Here is a 26,919-nt window from a genome sequence, read left to right as displayed (position 1 = left end):
GATAGTTTTATTTTCTGTATTTTTTGTTTAGGTTAAGTATTTGTACATAAGCTTGACACTATTTATTGTACGTTTTGTACATAATATAAATAAAGATAATTTGAATTTGAATTTGAATATATAAGGCACAAGCCTTAATATAACTAGTGGCTTGAAGGCACATAAGTCCCTAAAAAGCAGTGTTGGGAAGCTACTTTTAAAATGTAGCTAGCTACAACTACTGCTACATTAAAAAAAAGTAGCTTAGCTACAGCTACAATGAAATGTAGCAATAGCTACAATTTTAGCTACTTTTCCAAAGACGTTACTTTTATTCCACGCACATTAGGTAAATGTAAAATTAATTGCAACTACATTTTTATTTAACAAACATTCAAACAAGAAAATATCGGTATTGTATCTAACATTACTTGGAAAACAACTTATTCTTAGATTGTATTTAATTTGTTGGCATTATAAACCTAACATTACAACAACAGAACCAAAATAGTTGGGTGTTCCATCATATTCAGTATTTTTTTTTTTTTATATTGCACTAACTTATTTTTAAGCATCTTATATGTAAATTTCATTAAGTTCTAAGGACATACAACCAAACTATATTTTAAAAGCTCATTTTATTTCTTTAATGTACCCTACATTCATTTATAGATGTCTTATATCAACTATTAAGACCAATAAAACTTTAAAACGATTATTTAAAAATACTTTTTTGTGTTACAGAACCTAGCCTACTGAAATTGGAGTTTATTGCCTTTCTTTATATTTAATGTTAAAAACGTCATTGCTATAACTTTTAACCATAGGTAGTGAGTGATAAGTTACTTGTTCTATGAATAACTTTTCAACGTCAAGAAATCGTCCTTAATTGCCATTATGCATAGGGCAAATTGTGCTTCAACAAACGTTGGTGCAGAAAACAGTATCCAACAACTTATCCTGAAATTGGCTATTTCATTTAAACATGTTGAAAATTGTAAAGTAAAAATAACATGTAGGCCTACTTTGCTATGTAACAAGTTGGCTATAGTGGGCTTGTTCTTACAAGGACTAAACAGATATATTCCTATTAATTGAACTTGGAATTTGTATTAATCCAATAGCATAGCCTAGGAATAGTCCTTGACAAAAGCTGTTAGCAGGAGCAAACTATGCTATCTTTACAATGTAAGTTTCATGTTATATGAAGATTTTTTTGTTAAAATTATTATGTAGTCTAGGCATACCTAAAATCTCATCAGGAAATTTCTTCTTCGTTAATTTAGTAAACCTTTGAAAAATCTTATAATCCAACCGAGGAAGGGCTTGTGATGATGAACCACAATCAACAGCTGAAGCAAAGGTTGATATACCAGCTTTCTCATTATTTTAAGGTTTAGTGTTGGTTTCCAATAAAACCCAACTTGAAACTATCGATATAATAGAGAAACTAAATTGATTACTAATTTCCCTATCAATCACTTGCAAGCATTCATTAGCTTCTCTTGTTACCACCGGTAACGTTTAAACGTCGTCTGCAACTAGCGATTTTATTTTATCTGACAGTAATCATAGAGTAGCAAATAAAGGAAATGAGAGCCAAAAATGTGGATAACACTCAGGTAATGGCCTCCATGTCTACGCAACGCTGTAATTGGTAATGAAACGGCTGCGACCAGCTGTATGAAGCCAAGAAAGTAGGCCTATTTTTTTGGAAAATCTCAGTTTGAAAGATGTTGTTACACGTAAGGTTGTGATAAAAAACACTATCTCAATCAATGTTAATGTAGCGAGAAAAGTAGCTAAAATTCCGCTACAACTACTTTAAAAATGTAGTTAGCTACAGCTAAAGCTATAAAATCTTAAAAGTAGCGTAGCTACAGCTAACTCTACAAAAAAAGTAGCGTCGCTACTTGTAGCGCACACTTCCCAACACTGCTAAAAAGCTTAAATGTAACCAAACAATTATTGTAATATTCAAACAACCTCAGCGTAACATTATCAAGCCTATGTGTCAGGACAGATGTCCCTGTACAAGTACACCATAAAAAACAGTCTTTTTGTTAGATTTTGTTGATGTTAATTTCAATAAATAATTTGAATCATTCCTGAGGCTTAACTCTGCTTCCGTCAACAAACTGTATAGTGTATAGTATATCTATAACTGTATATCTATATCTATATATACAGGATGTTTATAAAAGAATGCTGGGATTTTAAACGGCTGTTGCTCGGAGACTATTCAAGAGAATTAAACGATTTGAACGTCAAATTGAAGGAAAAAGAAAAAACATTTTCTCATACTTTGATAAAATTCGGAATAATACAAAAATCTGATTTTCATCAATCTCATATGAGCGTAAAACCATCGATGTATAATAACTCTACTGGATATCGTGCTGTGTGGTGGAAAAACGGTCCGTGCCCACCAGTCGAATTGGTGGGATACTGAGGCAGACGGGCCGAATGAACCTCTCTGTTTTACACAAACATACATTCACTCAACCTGCTCTGCTACACTTATTTGTAAACATAAAAATTTCAAATTTATATGTTATTTTTTTGGAAAGACCAGTGCTTATTACTATGTAGTTAGCTTTAACCTTAACATATTTTTTATAATTTATCCATTCTAATTAAAACTGATGATCTGTTTTTAACACAACTAAAAACATGAAAAATGTAGTAAGCGAGGAACTTTTTTGTTTTTTGGTCAGGAAAAAAATTCCTGCGGCAAAGTTTTAGATTAAAGTAAGAATTTTAATTTTTATTTGAAGCTTTTTTTATACGGAGTTTGCTTAGCCTATATCATTTTTAAGCGATTAAAAATGGGCATAAAATCGGACGGCGCGGCATTGGCGCTAGGAGCTCAGCCGGATAGGCATCAGTTTACGGGATTTAGATACTGAGTTTCTGGCATTTATTTATCATTATATTACTTCAAATATGTCATTACATTACGAAGAATGGGTAACTAAATTTACAAGCTTATGTTTATGCATTTTATTGCTTTATTGCTTAGTTTTTAAACAATTTGTTGAATCTAAGAATAAATTTCGGATTCACAGTAGTATTTAATATTAACCTGAGAAAATATTTTGGAATTATTTAACTTCACTGAGAATAATCAATGAATTGGAGATATTGGCATAAAATATTTACACACTCCTTTTATTTAACAACATATGATATATTTTTCAAACAAATTTATCACAATATGACAGAGAAACATACTATAATATAAACAAAGTCAAAATGTATATTCTTAGATGTTGCTAAGTCTTTCAATAATAATATATTGGGGCTCACAGCGGCAAATGATGACATGATCAAATTATTATTGTGATATTTTGTTCTGGCCAATGTTCAAATATAAATATTGTAAATCTAACTCTTTCAAAACATCACTTAATTTTTTCTGAGATTTACTTTTGATACCTACATAGTCTGCAAAGTGTGAGCAAGTGCTTAGATTAATTATATCTGCTTATAAACCTCCTTAAGTTCGTTACAATCAATTTTCCTCGTAATATTTCCAAAAAACTAACATAGCAATATGCGGCGAGAATGGGGCCGCGACGCTCGGCACTAGGGCGAGTCATGCCTTTATCCCCACTCCTGGCGGACAGATCGAGGTAGCGACGGACCGTTTTTAGAGCCCTACCTCAACCTGAGCGCGCAATCCAGGGAGTTATTATACATCGATGCGTAAAACTGGCAAGGTCTGCATGCTTAGTGCGATCGGCGGGTTTATCTGATATCTTAACTGAATATGATCTGAACGGTACCACAAAACTCATTAAACCAGCGTCAAATTTCTTCATCATCAAGTAGATTTAAATTCAGTTTAATTTAGCAATCCATTACAACTTTGCGAACCCCAGATTACACTCTGTGCCTTCTTTTGCACCGTAAACATCGTACTGGCGACTGGCGTCAGGCGTGTGAGTTTGAATGAGTTGTGAGCACCTGTTTTGCACATGCCAAGGTCAAAGGTTCCTCCCTTGCTACACAGAAAACAAAACTTAGTTATTTTAGCTTCAATTTGATGTATAATATATTTAGTTACCTTGAACAGTACCCAAGCAGTTACCATTTAAAATCCCGGCATTCTTTTATAAACACCCTGTACAATACGTGAAGCCGTGATTTGTCTACACAACTCCTCCTGTATTTGTGGACCAATTTCAACGTTTAAGGTGTCAAGAAAATGTTTCAATTTGCAGTCTTGCAATAAGGGTTTAGAATTTTTTTAATATTACCCTTAAGGGCGTGAGGTGCTCTCAAAGGTCGGTTTCACCCCATAAGAATTACATAGAATAAATTTAAAAATAAAAAAACAGCTGTTTATATACATAAACTGTGCAGCTTCTTTAGGAGTATTGATGTTTGTAATATTCAGGAGGTTATAGACCAATGTAAACAGTTAATCAGTTTTGTTGGATGAACAGAAAATGCCTCGAGTTCAAAGAAGGGAAATTTAAACCAGAAGGAGGAGACAATTAATTAATAAGAGATCCTATGCGTATGTGATGAGTAGAAGAGAGGCCTGGCCTGGAGTAAGGAATCCAGATACACACTCACTTAGTGAGATTAATGAATAATACTTGCCAGTTCTGCAATGCAACCATTTGAGTCATTTTCAGGTACACCTGCATGGTTTGTGCATGTTTTCTTGTTTTGTTTTTTGACTTGAGTTTATTTATTTGAATTATTTGTTGATAGATTTGATTTTGCATGTTTTATTTATTTAAATGACGAGCCTATTGTACTTATTGTATTTAATGACAATAAAGACTTATGACTTATTACTTTGGAAGTGAAAGAAATACACAAAGAATATACACATTGTGTTGTCACGGTAGGAAAAAAGTGGTATCCTGGTGAATCCCAGGAAAATACCCCCTGGATGGTGGTGAGGATGGTGGTGGAAAAGGTGGGTGCCTGGTCAATTTGGTATATTTCACCAAATAAAAAAAAACTATATTGACACAGTACTGTTTTTCTTAAACAATATTGAAAGAACCAATTTTTTAACTATGGAAACAAAGAAAAGTCATAGAATGCCACCAAGAAGAGGAAACAGAGATCATGTTTTTTAAAACATTTATAATCATTATATTAGCTTATACAAACAAAGAATACAACATTGATTCCTACAAACAGTGAACGAGAATGTTCGCTGAAGTGCTACCATTTTTAGTAGGAAACATAGACTTACTTTATGATCATTGCAGAGCAAAAACCCTCTAATGCTAGATAATACCCCCGCCGCAGCAAACCTGCCGACTAAGCGAATTTCCATTAGCCTGAATTTATTTTAAATTAAATCTATTTAATTAACATTTAGGATTAACGAGTACCTAGGTTTGCTCCTACAAGAAAACTAATAAAGTGTGGTTTTTAGTAAATTATTATTAGCTTAGTATAAAATAAATAACTTTGGAAAGTTTGATCAAAATATATCCATAAACAAACAAACTAAAAAATTTTACAATAACCACCATAACAATAACATGGGAATTTTAAATAATTTTTTTTTAAATTTTATCCGTAACCAATAACCGTAAAAAAACACTTTGATATAGGTACCAAATTATTTGTTTTTTTAAGCTCTTTAAAATCAAAATCAGACACAAATTACTCAAGTTATCGCGTTCACGGGTACATATATAACTATATATAGATATTTTTCTTGAGGATTTCTTGATAGAATTATGAAAAATTAAACATGAAACAGTGCCAATTTTCGTTTAATACAAACGTTTTCAAGCAGAGAGAAATTAATGAAAAATGTAAAAATGAAGAAAACAAATAAATATGAACAGTTTACAAATAGTTGAATTTTAAGAACATATGATTAAGTACAGATAAAATAAAAATAAAATCAGCCTAAAAGAAAATTAAAATTCAGCTGAGTTGAATCACTTTTTTAAAATCTTCTGTTATCATTAGCGTGGAGAAGTACTTCCGTTAGTTACATAAGCTTTTTGAACTCATAGAAAAATATGACTGTTATTAGTTTTAAAGGAACTCCTGTAATACCGGTACTTGAAAAATTGTCGATTTCGAGCAGCAGGTACACTAGTTATTTATTATTGGTTGTGAATAAATACTGGTTTACCAAGGTAGCTTTGGCCTAGTGGTTAATGATAGTAAAAAAGGCTTCCCTGGTTGGAATTTTGGAAATTGTCTTCGGGAAATATGAAAAGGCATATAAAGTTGTGTTGAGATAAGCTTAGTTCATTGTAAAAACTGCTAATTTAGCCTCCTGACCTAGTTATTATTTATCTATAATCCAATGTATGTATGTATGTTTGTTTGTTTGTTTGTCCTTTATGAAATCCGAAACCACTCCACAGATTGTAATGAAACTTTCAGGCATTATTAAGCATTATTCAAGGATGGTTTGGGTGAAGTTTGGTGCAGATCCGTCAAAAGGGCTCCACCCCAGTGGCTCTGGAGTTTCCCATGTTAACCTTATGAGAACTCATATTTAAATGGAATTAAAGAATCTTAACAGCTGGTTCAACTAAACAATTTGATTCTGTGATGTTTAATAGCATTAAAAAGTTAGTTGGTTTACCAACAGGGTGCAGCACTATTATTTTTTTTTTAAATGCCACGTTTTTAAACGCACCAAAAAGTATAAAAAAATTTATAAAATGTTGAGAGAATAAATACTTGTAAGATTTAAAACGGAAAACGTGGGGCGCATGCAATAGATCATAATACAGTAGAGTCCCGCAAACTCGGCACTCGATAACCCGGCAGTCTGGATAACTCGGCCATCACCTGGCTCAGGAAATTAGTGATTTTTTTGAGTCCGAGTTAAACATGGACTCAAGCCAGCTCAAGTCATATCATTCTCAGCTCGTACAAATGATTTGTTGTACTACAACTGATGACTTAATACTAACTTGAAATGTAAATATACATAAAAGAGGTAGTTAATTTTAGATTAAAAATTGTATTGTTCTTCTTTTAAACCCTAGTTCCCCATAACACGGCATTTCACAAACTCGGCACCCTTCCAGTCCACATTACGCCAAGTTTGCGGGACTCTACTTCAGCATGCGCCCCATGTTTTTCATTTTAAATCTTACAAGTATTTTTATTCTCTCAACATTTTATAAATTTTTTTATACTTTTTAGTGCGTTTAAAAACGTGGCATTTTTAAAAAGTATTTTTATTTATAAATTATTATAGAATATGTATAGTCAATCGCACCTTTATCAAGAATACCATCACACAAACTTACACTAAGGAGTGGTTTCTATTTTTTATGTTGATCAGAAACAAATATATAGGGTAATTTTGGTCAATGGGATGCCTTTACACTAATTTTGTAAAACCTTTATTAAAAAGTATTTTTTTTATAAATTATTTTCTAGTTTTTAGTCTTTAATGTGTAAATATGTTAAAGCTATTTTATATAGCCTCTTTTAATACACAACCAAAACCCAAAACCTTATTATCTGTAATCAGATGTTTTATCTTTACTTTGAAATGATTGGTTTATATTTTTACAGTATCTTGGGAGCAGAACCTGTACCTCTGCTCTTCTAACTGTCAAATTGAAATATTAACAGCTGATTTAAATTAATTTATATGTTTACATTCTTTTAAAATGTAAACATAGAAAATTTGGAAGCCAAAGAGGCGTAGCCCAAGGGAAATATGAAAATTAAATGATATAATATTGCATTGTCATCCATTTGTGAGCTATGTTTCAAGTTTCAAGTCTCTAGCTCATCGGGAACTTCGTTTGAAATTGATATCAAAATTTGCAGGAAAGCGAGCTAATAAAAACAAGCCCATGGGGCGTAGTCCAAGGGAAATATGAAAATTAAAAGATATAATGTTGCATTGTCATCCATTTATGAGCTATGTTTCAAATTTCAAGTCTCTAGCTCATCGGGAAGTATCAAAATTTGCAAGAAAGTGATTTAATATAAACAAGCCCATGGGGCGTAGCCCAAGGGAAATATGAAAATTAAATGATATAATATTGCATTGTCTTCCATTTGTGAGCTATGTTTCAAGTTTCAAGTCTCTAGCTCGTCAGGAAGTTAGTATAAAATTTATTTCAAAATTTGTACCGGACAAGAAAGCGAGCTAATAAAAACGTTTTAAAAATAGGCCTATTTAAAAGTTTAACTGGTTCATAGTTTAGACCACACTGAGGTTATTAATAGTAACATTTTTCATTCAATTGATATATTATCATCTTGTTTGAAACATTTAAAAAATTTCAGTTTAAATGTTTGTAACCTCATTATTTTTCAGTCATACTAAGTTCAATTCCTTTGATTTGGGCCATTCCCCATGATTCTACTACTTATCATACGGTTTACTAATTTACATAAAAATCCACCAAATTGCACTGTTGTCTTAATTATAGGTAACGTTATAACTTGTTTTATATAGTATACAGTACATTGTGGAATTTACTGGCAAATAAGTAATCCAAATGTTAATATTGCGTACTGGCTTAGTGATAAATCACGACCAGCTATATTGAAGTAGACAAAATCAATCGTAAATGGCTTCTAATGCTATTGTTATGGAGAACATTTTACATTAGGGATATCTAATTTTGTGTTTACATTTTGGGAATTTCACTATTTTCCCCGCCATTACGAGATAGATACCTTTAATTTGAGCCCTCTCTCGTCGTTCTACGACTTCTCAGTCGCCCACAAATTTGACGCAAAGAATTACGTAATCTAAATATATAAAAGGCAAAGCCCTCACTGACTGACTCACTCACTCACTCACTCATCACTAATTCTCACACTTCCCATTTACCTAGGAGGCTGAAATTCGGTACACCGATTCTTTGGGCATTAAATAGGAAAACTAAGTAGTTTTTATTCTGATCGGGCTTTCGGGCTCCGCCCCAGTGGCTCTGGAGTTTTCCATGTTAATCTAATGATTTTACATATTTAAAAGGAATTTCTTAACAGCTGTTTCAATTAAACAAGTTGGTTCTGTTCTATGATGGTCAATAGCATTAAAGTTACAAAGATTACCAACAGGGTGGAGCACTATTATTTTTTTTTTATTTATGACACAGCCAATTTGCAACCAAAAGGTGAGTGAGCGTAGCGAACGAACTTCAGCCTGGAAGCGAGTTAGCGTAGCGAACGAGCTAACTTGAAGGCAAGTGAGCGGAGCGAACGAACTTCAACCAGGACGTGATTGAGCCATGCGAACTTGTGAACACTTGTGAAGTTAAACGGGGCAAAGCCCGCGGGTACAGCTAGTTAAATATAAAGATAGACGAGGTGTTAGCCCGTCCTACGTACGGGAATTCAGTAGTCAGTTAAAACCGTGTACAATTCAGATCAGCTAGTTTACACATATAAAGACAAAGTTTCTTGCGGTTTTAATGTGACAAATCATCTTGTAAACAAATGTTGTGTGACCAAATATGTTTTTATTCCATCATAGGCCTATACGATGCATTTTAAATCTGATAATTTTACAATAAAACAGAAAAATCCCGCAATTTTTACGATGTGAAAAGCGTTGAAGTGAGATTTGCAGCCGATTCGCACACTGATTATAAGTAGCCTACAGTAGAGAGAGTAATAGTCAATTGAGAAGTGTATAGACCTAGTCAACGATACCACCTTCCATAGCATACCTGCCTCTTCCATAATTATTATCACCACAATACAACTACTATACACAATTTCCAGTAGGTCTGAATAGAAACTACCTAAAATAAAACGATAATATCCAATAAAATTCACAGTACACATAATTTAACTTTGGTGTCCTAACATCAAAACTAATCGTCACACCTATCCTTTATATCAATTTCACTACATTAATTGCTAAATAAATAAGTGTAAACAAAGAAAAGTAAAAACAATAACATTTTGTTTTGAAACAGCTGTTTAAAGAACTGGTCACATGTAGCAGGAATATAAAAAATAAACACGCTAGTAAAGCTAATGACGTAATTGTCAATGTTTATTATCCATCCCGTTATCAGTTCTATCCTTGATAATTACCCACCCTCATTGAATGTACATCGTAATTTCCCATATTAGTTAATCTATATAAATAAAATTTGAGTTTTGTCTGTACATTGCTCAGAATCATAAACTTTTAGGTTATTTTTACGTTTTATACATTAGAGAAACCGAAACAAGTCTCATCTAAATTTCTGTCTGTCTTCATGTCTGTTACGACCCAAGAGCCATTTTACGCGGCCTACTCCTGAAAAACGAGAGTACCTATCAAGTTCCAAATCATTTTAATGTATTCACTGGATTGGCGAAATTGTCTTTAGCCATTAAAATATGGCGTCACCACTTTGTAAATAAAATAACAGACGTTTAAAAACCCAAATTTGTGCGATTTTTTGTAAAGTTTTCTCCCAATGTTTAGCACATATTCTTCTATGAAATAACGAACAGCTGTTCAAATCAAGATTATTTCTTCTAGCTGTCACTGATATGTTTACATTGAATGTTGTTTACAAATACCGCAACCATTTCCGATCACGTTTTGAAAGCAAATCCAAACCAATTAAGATTAAAAACGTTTTTCCTTACATAACGGATTTAATTAATCGCAAGTGCAATAATATGTAGGGTAACAGTAAATGAAAATAGAGATTCTTTGTGTATAAAATTGTTCTTGAGTTTTGATAACCGGGAAATAGACCTTGAATCAGTGTTGTATATTGCTGGGAAACTTACATTTTTTAAATGAGCGTTTTTAGTCGAGACTCGGCACACGACCGACGCGCGTCTACTTGTCTATAGTAAAAATAAAAGTAGGCCTACTGTGTATTTATGTTTTATTCGTCATGTGTATAAGTGTACAGTTCGTGTATGTGTTTCAAAAACTCCAAGACGCACCTAATGGCACAGAAAACGTACTACTATAACCCAGAATGCCAACCGCATGGTAAAAAGCATTAAGCGGTATGAGAGAGCTTTGCCTGTCAATCCGTAGGCAGCGCCACCAGCGTTGCTATGCTATTGCATGGCAACGCTGGTGGCGCTGCCTACGGATTGACAGGCAAAGCTCTCTCAAACCGCTTAATGCTTTTTACCATGCGGTTGGCATTCTGGGTTATAGTAGTACGTTTTCTGTGCTAATGGGGAAGCTCAAGACCTTTAGGACTGATGATGGCGATTTAATTTTGCCGAAATGCATCTCCTGTAATAGGATACATTAGGATCGACCAGCGAACAAAGGTAATTTAGCCTTTTATTGATTGTCATACCGATCCGGAACAACAACAAACAACATAAAATGAAGTTATGTATAATAAATAGTTTGGCCAGCATATCTGAAAATATGCATACTAACTGCTGTTCTTTATATAAAAAGGTTTCAACTGATTACTAGAAGATCCCCGTGCGTAGAACGGGTACACAGCTAGTTTAAACTACAATATATTCATAGTTGAAATAAAAGTGATATTTTCTTGTTTGGGGGCGCTGATATAGGCACCCCCAAACGTAACCACAACTGAACACGATTTCATAAAAGGATGGTTTGTCTAATTGCAGTATCCTAGGTCAATTTTGACATTGTGTTCAATCTATGTCATCCATCTGTTTATCTTTGTATAAAACCCGGCTGAGGTTGTGGTGGTAATTTAAAATCGTGATTCCTGATTATTCTTGATCTTCTTTTTATGACATCAATATTTCCGGGCCTAATCCAAGCAAAGTTAAAGCAGACAAACATTAATTGTAAACAAAAAAGCTACCATGAAGAATTAAAACATGTAAACATTGTTGTTTTTCTATTCTTTCCTTGAAAAGTGGAGTAGAAAATAATTTGCATTTATCCTTTTTTTATTAAGACTCGTGTACAGAGCCTCGATTTGTACTGTGGTTTAATTAATTTTGGTCTAAACTATTTTAAACTGTGGTCTAATTATCTCTACTAATCTTACTTATTTCCTATAATCAAAATAAGAGTAAATAAAATAACCTCATAGTTCCATAGTTTATATTTAACCAGCTGTTAGTTAAAACAAATCGAAGATTACAAAGATTGCTTTAAAAAATAATTTGAACATCCTAGTATTTTACTAAGTATAATTTAATTAATCTGTCATCCTCTTACAGAAGAATTGAACGTATATCAATGATTAGCATTACACATAGTATAAATACGTCAAACCTAAGTATGTCTTTACATCTTTATCCAAATGCTGAATTTGTGACACAAAAGCTGAATGTTTACAGCTGTTATGTTAAGCAAATTATTTTATGCCAAAAGCTAGTTTAGAATCTTAGCGTCGGCTGCTAGACTTTTTCAAAATTAAAACTTAATTTCTAAAAAACTGGGGCCCTAAACTAAAATTATGGCTTCGACATTCCCTAGTTCTCAAAATTATCTTTCTTTCAACACAAAAATCATGAAAATCCGTCGAGTGGTTGATTCAGAATCGTGAAATAAAAAACACTGTTTCGTTTTAATATTATAGATCATTAGGGAGGTTCAAAATTCATTCAACTACACAAATGAAAAGTAAAAAGAGATATTTCACAAATACAAAACTTTTTAATTTTATAGGAAAAAATACCTTATTCTTCACATAGTCTATGAAAAATAGTGTTATTATCAAATACAACCTAATTTGATACTAAAGAAAAAAGACTTTGTTACAGTATATACTTTTAAATATATATAAGAGATGAAACCAATAGTGCCAAGTTAGCAAGACTGCCAGACTAATTCATCACAGTCTCATTAGCCTATACAAAAGGTTGCAGCCGTTGACTCTTTAGTCTACAACTTAAAGACATGTATCTGAAACGAATAAAATTAATAAGCGGACAATCAAACCGTTAATTACAAATTATAAAGATCCAACATAGGCACTCAAGTTACCTGCCAGTTGGGAGGTAGAGGGGCTGGTTTCTTCTTGCGCGATGCAATGGAAGTGGATGAGCCTAGACTCCCAGTAGCTGGCCGCAGACGACGTATTCGTGGACTTGGCTCAGGGCTGGGCTGAGGAGTCATCAATTTCCTGAACACAGCAGAGGAAAACAGATGTTAGGAACTTGTATTTTAACTGTTAAAAAAAATCTATTAAATTTCTAAATTGCACATTATACAGGGATCTAGAAGAGGCAATTACTTTTCGGCAACACTAATCTTCTTGTACTAGATAAACATTGTGTTAACAAAACAGCTGATCAAATGTAAAATAATGTGTTTCTATTTACATTTTTTTTCTCTAAACTACTACTTTTTAATACTATTAAGATTTTTGCAAATATTAAACCTAGAGTGGTGTGTTGATTTATATCACAGGTTTTGTGTCTTTGGTCTGTGAGGCCGTTTCCAATAAAAAAAAAACACACACTTGTTAGTTTAAAAACAAAATCAATGCATTTATAAAATTTACATACAGTAAAAAATTATTTAATATATACTGTATTTTTTGTATTATTAACACCTTTTTTGATATATTATGAAAGTTTATGGACTAGGTAATGTTAAATAAACAGAAACCATTATAAATTGGTCTATTTTTAATGGTTGGCTGAAACTTCAAATATTGCCTAGAGTTACCTTTGGTGTCTTTGGTCTATGAGACTGTTTTGTGTTTTAAAAATATGTTATGTATATAACTATGGCAATGCAAGGTATAAACTACCTAAAATGATTACTGTTATATAATTTAACATTGTATAGTAGTATTAAATTGTAGTATAACATTATAGATAGTAATTTTAATTTTAGGTGTCTTCAGACTGTGTTGGACCAATCACGCCTCAGGTGTCTTCAGTGTGGTAAGGGACCGAAGTGAACAATTGCAGATGAACCCCTAACCTCAAAACACCCCTCGCATATGGCAGTATAGACTGAGTCAAGATGCACCCTAGCGGGGGAGCAGGGACTCACAGAGCGAAGACACCACTCTAGGGTTAAAGTTTACAACTAACAATGAGATTCTCATTAATTGCTAAATGACATTTTTTTTGGCACTGGCTTAAAGGCAATACTCAAATCCAGTTTTAAATGTAGATGTCTGTAAGGTTTTATAAGGTAAGAAATATATGCATAGTAGGCTATACATTGTAAAAAAATAACCAAGAAAAATAGTGAATAAATTATTGTGAGAATTAATTAATGACATTTTAAACTAACATATATCCTTATAAATTGTGCAAAGCTTGATGTTAAGGAGTGGAAATGATTGTCAGAAGCAATAAATTGATAAAGTAAATCAAAGTTATTAATTTAATAGTACCTGGGTTTGGGTTCTGGAGGAAGGGTCACATCAACTTCTTCTTCATCATCATCACTCCCAAAGGGGTTCAAATTGACTTTAGGAGCTGGTATCACCTTCCGAACAGCAGGTTTAGGTGTTTCTGTTTCTTTCTTCACATCTTTCAGCTCCTCTTCTTCTTCATCTGAAGACCCAAATGGATTTAAACTGGAAGAGCTTTTCTGTTTTTCTATAACCTCTTCTTCGTCATCACCAAAAGGGTTCAACTCTTCAGGATATTCTTCAACAGGTTTTTTCACTTCCACCTTTGGTTCAAACAGCGCTTTCTTAACTTTTCTGTTACGAGGTGTAGGTGGTTTGTGCATGATTCGCTCAACAGGCATTGGAATTTCAGAAACTTCTTGAGTAAATTTATTATTTTCTGGTCTATCTTTACCTTCACATACTTCTTGAGAAGATGATTGCTCTTTTTCAACAGCATCAATTGTTTCTTCGTTCTTGGCATCTAATACGAGCTTTTCAATATTTTGTGTTAAGCTGGTGAATTCATCTTCTTCTTTTAGGAAATCACAACCTGACTGCTTCAAGCTTTCATTTTCAGCACGCCTAATAAGCACTTCATTTTCAGAGTACAAAGACATATTTTCTTCTTTTAAACTATCACTAACAACAACATTGTTTTTAGCTTCTATTGGTTTCTTCTCTATGGACTCCTTAGACTCTACTAACTTATCTTTTTCTACTTCTTCATTAAAATTACAAACAATGTTCTTAGCTTGGACGGTTGAAACGTCACTGGAATCTGAAATGGGCTCTAAATCACTATCTAAATCTAGTTTAATTTGAGCATTAACACTTAAGTTTTCAGTTTCAACAATGCCCGAGTCTGTAGTAGTGTTCAAACTAGAAAACTCTTCTACATAAGTGGCACTGTTGTTATCTTGGGACAATGACATCTTAGGAATAAAACAATCACTTGGTAGAGACACAGGCTTTTGGGTTTCTAAACTACTTTCTACACTAATGGATTCATTCTCACTTTTCCTTACTTTAAAACTTAACCTATGAGAACTTTTGCTGCTTAACACTTCATAATCGTCCTCCATAACATCTGGCTCACTAGGTCTAGGTTTGTCATTGACTAACAATTGCCTCGGAGAGTCTATGACCTTATCACTCAACGACAGCTTTTGTGACACACTCTCTTTATCACCCGACATTTTCCTCGATAGATTATCTCCCTCACGCAATGATAACTTCCTGGGAATCTCTTTGTCGTCGTCTGTCGTAGCTTGGGTGATGTTCTCGAACATCATTCTCCGCAGGCCGACTAGTGAGGCAGATCTAGTGGAAGCGAGGGAGTCAGTCTTGTCATCGTCGTGTGGTGGTTGTGGTTTTGGTAGTAGTGGTGAAGGAGGCAACCCTCCGCCTTTATCACCAATCTCCTGGTCCATCTCCTCGTCAGGACAGGTCTCGCAGCAAAACTCTCCGTTCTCAGTCTCGTAGAAGTTGGCCGTAGTGAGCTGAGAGTGGCAGCGAGCGCAGCGGAAGCAGGTGCGGTGATAGAGGCGGCCGGAGACCAGTAGACGTTGGGCCAAGAAGACGGGGTTGCCGCACACGACACACGGGTCCCGTCTTCTGACCTCCTGAAACAAAAACAGAAGTTGGTCAAACTTAGTTCTTAGATGATATTATAAATGTTAAAATTGCTTCAACCCGATAAATAGGTCTCTGCAAACACTCAAAAAAGCATACGTAAGCTCCGAAAAAATTGTTTACAGTCTTTACAAAGCCTTATCCTTCAAAAACATCTCCGTTCTAATGATAATAACAATAAGTTATTGTATAGTATCAAAGTGAAACTAAAATAAAGAAGCCTTTTAACAATATAAAAATCACAAAATGTCATACACCTCATCCATAAGACCTCATCATATGACCAACATGTCATAAAGACCAAACCAAACCAAAACTAGGCTACATTCAAAACAGCACTTAATTTTAACTCTTTATCAAGTATCACACTGATAAAGAGGAAATTTGCCATAGAACAGATAAGAAGTCTACCTGGAGTTGGGCAAACTGCTGATGGGTGGAACTAACTGATGAGTCAGAGAATATTTACAGAGAGGTATGTCAGAGTCCACCTGATAGAGTGACTAGACAGGAGGAAGAGAGATGGATAGAGAGAGAGAGAGAGAGAGAGAGAGGGAGAGAGAGAGAGAGAGAGAGAAAAGTGGGGGCAGACTGTGGGAGAGATGCTCACACCAACCATCAACCTACTAAACACCAACACCAACCCACCACAAAGAAACACTTAACAGACAAAAACTTGTGTTCTTATTTAATATGTTGACTGGTTCACAACATGTCAGTTAGGTAACAAGTGAAGGCAATCTTTTAAAGGTTTATTTTCCATGAGCATTTTAAGAGAGAAAACATACTGTGTTATTTAATATAAGTAGAACATAATAGGATTAAATTTTTTTTGCAAAGGTTAAACAAAACTTAAAGATTATCATATCAGTATAGAGAAAAGTTTTATTATGAACATGTAAATATGAAATATTATCTTTTCACTTAACTGAACACATAACAATTTGCTGTTTAATTTTGATATTCCCAGAGGCCAAAAACACTATTTGTTCAAATTTGTATACAGGATTGCCTCATTGTATCATTTACCATGGGCAAAATGTCTGGTTTTGTACATAGTGTAAATACCAACTTGACACAGCTTAAGGATAACCGGATAACCGAGAACTCACTATGAATTTATATCTATTATATATAGAATTTGTAGCTGTTAAAATATCCAAAGGTATGTTTATATTAAGAAAACTAAAAAAATGTTGTTTCAATGGAAGTTCTGCTTACTGTTTACTATAGCTAAATACACTGTCATCTTACCTATGGTACCATTCTTTGGGCTAATTGTGGTTATGTAAAATCTTTATTTGTATTGCAGAAGAGAGCTCTTAGATTAATTGCTGGTGTTCCACCGAAAACTCATTGTAAGCCCATTTTTAGTTGTTTATCTGTCATGCCTCTTATTTGTATATATATTTTTCACTGTCTTATGTATTGTAAGAAGAACTTAAACACTTTGTCTTCCCACTGTGATGTCCATAGTTATAAGACCAGAAACTGTGCTAAACTAAGAAATTATTACTGTACTTATAGTATTACTCAAAAAAGCTTTAAATATTCCTCGATTAAGTTATTCAATCATTTACCATATTATATTCAAGAGTTACCATTAGATAAATTCAAAATAGCTGTTAAGAATTTGTTATTGAAACTAGTGCAAGGAAGCCGGCTTTGTCAGATAACTGTAAACAATTTTGTATATTGAAGCTTCGCTGTAAAATTATTAAAAGTGATAGAGAAAATGAAAAAAATACTGTACATTTTTAATTCCCATGTTATTCTTATAAAGAGAGAAAAAAAACTGTGGTAGTTTGGTTGTTTATAGATAGCTTATATTGTGATAAAAATAGGCAAATTTATTTATTTCATCCTATACGAATACGACTAACGTAAAAAAATAAAAAAAACAATTTTCCCTACCCTAGCAACAAACATAAGTAGTTAAATCTTATGATATTTACATGGGAAATAAATTAAATGTAGGGTATGAAAATATTTTAGTAAAAATCCAATCAGACAAATTAAAATTTGCTTAATCTGCAGGTTTGCTGCAGTGGGGATGTATTATTATTTAAATTCTTACTATTTTGGATTTTGGGTTTTTCTCATATGTCCAAGAGAATTTAGCCATCCTATATATTAAAACGAAACAGGGTTTTTTTATTTCACGATTTTGAATCAACCACTTGACGGATTTTTATGATATTTGTGTAGAAAGAAAGATAATTTTGAGAACTAGGGAATGTCGAAGCCATAATTTTAGTTTAGGGTTTCAGTTTTTTAGAAATTAAGTTTTAATTTTCAAAAAGTCTAGCAGCCGACGGACGAGAAAGTCGTTTTAGTGGTGGTTTAACTAACAGCTGGTTTCTAACTGTCATTGAAATGTTTATGTTACAAGTTGTTTGTATACAAAAATATTGATCGTCAGAGTTTGCCTACACACTATTTTACTTTAAAATGCAGTTTATTTTCTACCGTAAAAGATCTATGTTATCAGGAGATTGTGTGATTTTGAACTAAACGTTTTAAACGTATAGTCAAGTTTTGTCATAAATGCAATCCGTCTAAGTATAAGTGCTTAATCCTTTAAGATATAAGTGGTTTACGTGTTGATACATCTTTTTATAGATGTTTGAATATAAGTATGACTGCATACAGTACACATTTTATTCGTAATGAAAATTTCAACCGGTGTAGTAGGTCTCCAGAAAACTGACCAGTAAGCTGCAGGGTGTCAGTAGAAACCAAAATTGATTCATACCATATCACAACTATCCCAGTAGTAGCCTACTGTATGATTCAGAAACTTGATAAAGGGGTACATTCCAAAAGTAGACCAAAAGGCTCGGATCTCGGATGGGCTGGGCAGGCTTTGCATGGCGGAGAGAAGATACTTCAACTTTTAAAAGTGTATTCCAAGGAGTACTACAAGGTAGACGACAACTTGGAAGACAAAGTAATGAAAGACATCTTCAGACTGGTATCTTCCTGTCATCCAGAAATGGCAGGGGATAGAAGAGAACGGGAGGCCAGGATCATTTTAGAGGTTTGAGTGGCCAAGGTGGTAAAATAAGGTACGGTAAGTTATAGTAGGCCTATGCAGTGGAAGGTGGTATGTAGCTACTGTACTCAAAGTCAGTGTGTGTGAATCGGCCACCAAGTTGTAAACTAGCTGTTCTGAATCATATTCAGTTTTAATTGACTACTCGATTCCCGTACGTAGGACGGGCCAACAGCTCGTTCTAATGTAAAATCACAAAATAATGCCATTGCACAAAGCTCTTGCTAGGTTTTGCAACGCTTGTATGACACAAATACTTGATTTTAACGTACTTACCAACAAAAAACTATGCTACTCACTCCCTTACATACTTACTCCCTCTTTTACTTTTTTATAGATATATTACTACCACATTTCAACACTGATACTTTAGGTTACTTGTTCAACCAATTGAAATAAATGACACCATGAATATTCAAGACTGTTAAATCCCCAAATGGTACGGTAACCAAGCAAACACAACTGAGATTAATACATGATACAAATGCAGTTGACTTTGAAGTGCAGTTGTTAGTTTCCAGGTTAAGGTCAAAATCCAACAGATAGTAACTATCAATTTGCTCAATGATTAGAATTGTAAATAATTACCAACCAAAAACAAAAGAAATAATTCAATTTTTTGTTTTTGTTTATTTATAATTGTTGACTTCTACAACCTAACAATTTTATGTTATTTTACAAGTTATGGAAAATATTTTGGTATTTATATTTATTTAAACTATAGAGGTCGTCCAATGGTCGAAAATATGTAATGTACAGAATTATCAATTTCTACTCCTCACTGTAAATAAAACATGTGATTGGAATTTCTTCCATTTGCTTTAATTTTCTGTTTACATTTCGTTGTTATTTCGTAAATAACTTCTTGATCAGCATCGTGATGATCTAGGTTCATTTGCCTATTATATTGGGTCTGATGAGGAGTGTCCAATCAAAATCGATCACCACTTACCATCTTTTATATCAATACACCGTCTTGTGACTAAACAGTATAAGTGTAAATATATTATTTTAGTATTATTTGACATATTTTTTGTGTTATTTTGTCACCAGCATGGCAACCCATAAGGCACATGTTAATTTTGTCAATATTTTAAATTAATTTTTTTGCTTATTTTTAAGCCTATTTAAATTTATAACTTGACTAGCTGTACCCACGGGCTTTGCCCCGTTTAACTTCACAAGTGAGCCTGTTCGCATGGCTCAATCACGTCCTGGTTGAAGTTCGTTCGCTCGCTCACTCACCTTTTGGTTGCAAATTGGCTGTAGTCATAAATTAAAAAAAATAATAGTGCTACACCCTGTTGGTAATCCTTGTAACTTTAATGCTATTGAACATCATAGAACAGAACCAACTTGTCTAATTGAAACAGCTGTTAAGATTCATTAATTCCATTTAAATATGAGTACTCATAAGGTTAACATGAAAAACTCCAGAGCCACTGGGGCGGAGCCCGAGAGTCCGATCAGAATAAAAACAGCTTAGTTTTCCTATTTAATGCCTAAAGAATCAGTGTACCAAATTTCAGCCTCCTAGGTAAATGGGAAGTAAGAGAATTAGTGATGAGTGAGTGAGTGAGTCAGTCAGTCAGTGAGGGCTTTGCCTTTTATATATATAGATTCTGTACATCTACAGGAAAATATTTTTCCAACAGTATGCATAGCCCTGCGGTGCAAACGAGCCGAGAAAAAAATAAAAAATAGATTCTAAAAATTACATTGCTGGGTTCCAAAAATATGAATATTTAAGCTAACTTCAAAAAATACACCGCCGCAGCAAACCTGCAGACTAAGTGAATTTCCATTTGCCTGATTTGATTTTCACAAATCTATTAAAATAAAATTAGGTTTTTTAATAAGTACCTAGGTTTGCTGCTGCAGGGATTTTAGTAAAATAATAATAGCTAAGTATAAAACAAATACATTTGCAAAATGCTATAAAAATATATCCATAAACAAGCAAACTGCAATAGTTACTAATATTCTCCATAAAAATAACATTTTAATAATAAATTTTAAATTTACATTTTTTATTGTCTTCGCTATCAAAAACCGTACTAAACACTTTAATATAGTAAATCAATATTTTTTTTAAGCTCTACAAAATGGTTTAAAGAGACATTGGGAAATTTTATGTTTTGAGGGTCAAAAAAGAAAAAAAAACAATTTTTATCCCATGAACTTCCCTCAAAGCCCCCTTCCCATGGTCCGATTGTGCTGGTTTGCGAACTTGTTTGAATAAATGTTTGTTGAATAAAAATCGGATGATTTTTGCTTGACTTATCGTGTTAACGGATCCATATATATATATATATATATATATATTAAAAGACTAATGTTACTTTATATATATATGAATTTGACGGACGCTGTTTTTGGCCTCTAGGCACGAATCGGTCTTGGGTCTTACCATGAGACCTACGATAATAGCTTATTCCCTATACCATATGGGAAATTCGTTAAAAGTAACATGTAAGACATAACAAAAAGTAGGCCTGATTAAATATATTTCATGAATAAAAAATATTAGAGCAGGATATGAAACATGAAAATTAAACTTAATAAGTTGTTAACGTCACAATGGAGAAATAACCTTACAATATAAAAAGGTATTACAGATCAAATTTTAATCATAGAGCTTTTGTAGATGAGGTACAGAGTGTGATAACATGCTAAAATTTGTACAATATGGCTATAAAGAGTTAAATTAAATCCTTATATTCTAATTTTCCTTGTCATACCGGCATTTTCAAATAATTCCTCGAGCCGCTGTATACTCGATCAATCTGTTGACCACAGACACACAGAGGCATTGCTACCGACCTAACAACAAGAGTGAGAAAAGTGGACTACACAAGATTGTGCGAGATGGAAAGTACTCATAATTGAGTTCGTTAGTATGCTTTCCCACCCACCCATCAATGACTGCCCGGCATCTGGTCTTATTCGTAATTAATTGATCTTTGTGGCGAGACATACGTTCACAATTCACTAATGGCCATAATTGTGATATAATGGGGGAAACTGTAGGAAAAAATGGGGATTACTGTAATAAAAAATAGCAGAAAAGTTTTTATTTTTTAAAATTTATAAAACTTTGTAGGAGACTATTTCCCTATAAATATCTTATGTTTTTGAAGATAATTATTTTGTGTTTGGTACAGTAATGGCAATTTATAAAAAAACAATCTTAAATGCATATCTGGCATCCCCAACACTCAAGAATATAACACTTACCTCTTAACTTATAATAGCTTACTTACTCCACTTGGAAAATTCACGCATTAGTTAGACAACCAAAGGTAAATTAAAAACTAATTTTGGCAAAGTTACAACTTGCTGGAACAGCTGGATTGTAAACTCGCTTGGCTTCTATAGCTTGACTGAAGCCTAGCATGACCAAAACAGGAACAGGAAACTGAAATAGGACAGGAAATAGCAGTCAGGTAGATCAAGGTGGCAGTGTATTCCTAATACAAACATATAATGCCGGAAGTGTAGAGTTTTCACTGCACTACAAAAATGGTCAAGTGAAACTACCACTCTATAATTGTGCCCCTGTTACCTTATTAGTTCAAGGTTTCATTCAACAGTTAATGTCCAGTTAGAATCAGTTCTTGTACGACATTAACAGTAAAATCGAGTTTGTGTTCACAAGTTATTGCTATTGCAGATAGGATATAACCTTTCTTAATTAATTATCAACTTTGTTAACTACTTAAATTAGTGAATGAAGCAGATTTCTCTGTGAAAGTTGTTGATTCTTTCTAAAAGGGGAAATAGAGAAAAGCTAAAACACTGCTTATGATTCACTTTGTAAATAAGCTTTAGATGCACTGACAAATCTAAACTCAAGTGCAACAAATGTAAGAAGCAAGGACACATATCTAAAATGTGCATTTTGACCCATAGCAGAACAGAAGAAAATCGTTTCACCCAGTGCAACCAACTGCATCCAGTGCTGTTCTACTACAGATTCTACATTGACATTTCCTGATTACGGACTCAATAAAATAACTAATGTCAATTCAAACCCGAATATACTAGATTGGTTTGAAGTAAATAATAATTTAGACAAATACATGATCACGGTAAATCTCAATGGTAAACCACATCGATTCGAAGTAGACACAGGAGCAAAATTCTCACTTCTAGCTAAAAATTGTTTCGACAAACTCAAATTAAACATTCCATTGGAAAAAAACTAACATTGCTTTCAGAACTTACTCAGGTAATATTATCAAACCCGAAGGAAAAGTGAAAATTAATGTTTCTTACCGTGGAAGATACGTCAAAGAAGAACTCCACATTGTTCCAACAGGACATGAAGCACTCTTAGGACTTTAATGGATACAAGCACTAGGAATCAAACTGAACGAATTGAATAACAATACAAATCAAAGCACCCAAACATTTTTGAAGAGAAAATTGGATAAGTTCCAGATGTCAAAGTGTCATTACAGCTTCAAAATGGTGCAAAACCTATTTTTGTTAAGGAACAAAATGTCCCACATGCTTAAATCAACAGAGTGAACAAGGAATTGGACACACTGGAAAATGAAGGAATCATTTCACCTGTAGAGGCCTGTGATTGGGGATCTTGTGGTCATTCCCAAACCAGATGGTGGTGTCCGCCTCTGCGTCGATTACAAATGCTGTGTCAACAAGCGTCAAATTCAAGCAAATCATCCTATAAGGCGTATATGTGAATATTTTGTAATACTATGCAAAGAGAATATTACAAGTTGGCCAAAAAATTTCTTGTGACTAAATTGAGAAAATGTCCCGCCATCACGGGGACATCATTATCGTCACCCGCGATAACAGCTGAATTGTCAACATCTCCCGCTATCATGGGGACATAATTATAGCGTATTATCATTATTACTATTATAATTATATTATGTTAATTATTATGGCGACGGCCGTGATCGTGAAAAAATCGTGAGCAACTCCCGCCGTCACGGGGATATTATTATTGTCATCCGCGATTGTGGCTGAAACCTTAACACTCTCGCTGTCTTGGGGACCTGGTTATCGTCACTCGCGATCGCAAAAAATCCTTAACATCTGCTATCACGGGGACATCATCGTCTTCACCTGTCATAAGATTGTCATAAGATCCTTAATATCTCCCGCTATCACAGGGAAATCATTATCATCACTTGCGATCGCGGCTAAAGAGTGTACATCTCCCACTATCACGGAGACGTCATCATAGTGACCCGCGTTTGCGGCAAAATCGTGTAAAAATCTTGAAATCATGAAAATTTGTTTTTGGCCGCTACCTTGTTAAGTCCGGCACTGACCATATCGTATATCGCAAAAGCGACAAAATCCTGGACAGTACCGCAAGTGTAAAATCATGATTGTAGATTTTCAATTATCATCGTCTCTCCCTGATTGCGGCAAAATCTTGAACAACGCCACCAACATCTTTCGTTATTGTCACCTGGGATTGTAATTATTGCATAACGACCAATAAACTGAAACCAACATTTTTTCCAATTATCTATTTAGAGGTTTGTACAGAAAAAATAGTAAACTGGCATCCAACCTTAATACTTTAATACTTTTCAATGAAATTGCGACCATACAAAGTAGGTGTTTTAAGCCAAGTATGAATGGAGATGAGTGTAGGATGAGTGGCGCAATCTTGTAGTCTTGTTAGTAACTAAGGCCGACTTATTCCTTAGACACAGCTGTTAATTAATAGCCCATGCAGAACAGGTTTGATTTTGGACCCTTATAATAGTATATTTCGTACCTAGGGCCGAAAATGAGGTTTTGCCGGCTCGAGATAGTTTTTAAGTTCGAGACGAAGTCGAGAACTTAAATCGATCGAGAGCTGCAAAACCATTTCGGCCCGTGGTACGAACGCTATTTTTCACCACACTATACCCTATTACCACTATTCACCACTATAATAATGCACACTGATAGTCAACACAACTACAACTTTAAGGTTATGTGAAGAAATAATTCTAGGAACAAGCAGAAATAAAAAAAAATAGTTGCTAGGCAACGGTGACAATAACACAATTCTATTGCAATGCTATGGATTTTGATTGTGTATTAAAATGCATTCATGTTTTAAGTAAGTAAGCGGACAGCTGATTTTGCGGCCCCGGCCTGTAAAAACCTGGTCGGTCCCCAAATTACGATGACAGCTGGCATGGCCAGCAAAACGTAACTTTCAGCCACCAATTAACGTATGTAATACAGCCAAAAACATCATAGTGTGGTGAAAAGTACATTACAATTGTGTTGATATAGGGCAAAAACCCACACAATAATTTAAAAAAATTGTGCCTCTCCCTCAACAAATTCCTGGATCCATCTCTGTGTACAGTGTATGCTTTGCTCTTTGATGATACCAGTAGACAAGCAATTATTTTTTGTCATAACAATAAATAAGTTAGTAAAGTAGATAGAAATAAATATAAAACATTAATGAACTCAAGCTTTAAAGGATGTAAATATATATACAGGGTTTTTTTTAAACTTGCATCTTTATTTATGTAAAAACCGCAATAGATAGAAATATGCAGTTGGCGGGAATCATCTATTGACGTAAGGGGCACAATTTTTTTGAATTCGACGTTACATTCACATTCCCCCCCTTTCCCCCTGACCCCAACTTAATTTTTTTAAATAGCAAGGTACCCCTTGTGACATATCAAATAAAAGAGCATGAAAAAAGAAAATGTTTGATGAAAAAAAATTGAAAATCGGTTCATAAATTGGTGAAATATTCCCCCCATCCCCCCCCGGAACTTAATTTTTAGCGAATTTCCCTATAGGGAAGTAGCTATTACCGTAGGTGGCACGGTAAGACCTAGACCCGGGACCGATTTACTTTTTCATTTTGATGTCCCCAGAGGCCAAAAACACTATTCGTTCAAATTTTTATATATGTATATATATATATATATATATATATAGACTTATATATATATATATATATATATATATATATATATACGTCCGTGAACGCGATAACTTGAGTAATTTTTGTCCGATTTTGATGAAATTTGGTTTAAAGGTGTAAAGCGGGATAAACTTGAATGAGTTCGCGAACCAGCACGATCGGACCATGGGAACGGGGCTTTACGGGGGGTTTTATGGGGTAAAAATTGGTTTTTCTCACTTTTGACCCTCAAAACACAAAATTTCCCAATTTCTCTTTAGACCTTTTTAAAGAGCTTAAAAAAACAAATAATTTAGTATATAAAAGTATTTTTGTTCGAATATTAGTAACGGAGAAAATTAAAAAAATTGTAAATTTAAAATTCCCATGTTATTCTTATGGAGAAAATTGTCAAATGTTGTAGTTTGCTTGTTTATGAATATATTTTGATCAAACTTGGCAAATTTATTTATTTTGTACTAAGCTATCAATATTTTACTCAAAAACACACTTTATTAGTTTCCTTGTAGCAGCAAACCTAGGTACTCGTTAAACCTAATGTTATTAAAATATATTTAACTGAAAATCAATTCAGACAAATGGAAATTCGCTTTGTCGGCAGGTTTGCTGCGGCGGGGGTATTTTTTAATAGCAAGGTACCCCTTGTGACATATCAAATGAAAAAGCATAAAAAAAGAAAATTTTTGGTGAAAAAAAATTAAAATTGGCTTATGAATATGTGAGATAATCCCCCCCCTTTCCCCTACCCATAACTTGTTTTTTAATAGCAAGGTACCCGCCCTTGTGACATATCAAATGAAAAATAAATTTCACCAAACATTTTCTTTTTTCATGCTCTTTCATTTGATATGTCACAAGGGCTATTAAACTTGCTATTAAAATAAACGGTATCAGCATTCTGACACATACTTTCTCCCATAAGTTTGTCAACAACCTCATATCCGGAAATGGGATTTGTACAATTTTGTTCAGAATTTAAGGACTATCACATACTAAATTTTTATCAAAATTGTTCATGCCATTTTTGAGAAAATCCAATTTTCCGTTATTTTAAGGGGTTTTTATGGGGAAAA

General features: G+C 33.7%; 1 protein-coding gene across 3 annotated transcripts in view; it reads right to left on the bottom strand.

The window, feature by feature from the left end:
- The window catches only part of LOC129004410 (MICAL-like protein 1), a 259,639-nt gene that overhangs the window by 27,059 nt on the left and 205,661 nt on the right, over nt 1-26,919 (bottom strand). For all 3 annotated transcript variants that reach the window (XM_054432989.1, XM_054432997.1, XM_054433005.1), the window contains 2 exons: nt 14,226-15,850; nt 12,857-12,995 (listed from right to left, as the gene is read on the bottom strand). In XM_054432989.1, the coding sequence (XP_054288964.1) occupies nt 12,857-12,995; nt 14,226-15,850 (1,764 nt within the window). The remainder of the gene's footprint in view (nt 1-12,856; nt 12,996-14,225; nt 15,851-26,919) is intronic.

The sequence above is a fragment of the Macrosteles quadrilineatus genome, unplaced genomic scaffold (genome assembly GCF_028750875.1).
Source record: "Macrosteles quadrilineatus isolate MER2022 unplaced genomic scaffold, UCM_ALF_1.0 Scaffold_1__1_contigs__length_201487025, whole genome shotgun sequence".
In the NCBI taxonomy this organism is placed as follows: domain Eukaryota; kingdom Metazoa; phylum Arthropoda; class Insecta; order Hemiptera; family Cicadellidae; genus Macrosteles; species Macrosteles quadrilineatus.
The sequence above is the reverse complement of the archived record's forward strand: the minus strand, read 5'-3'. Positions and strand labels throughout refer to the sequence as shown.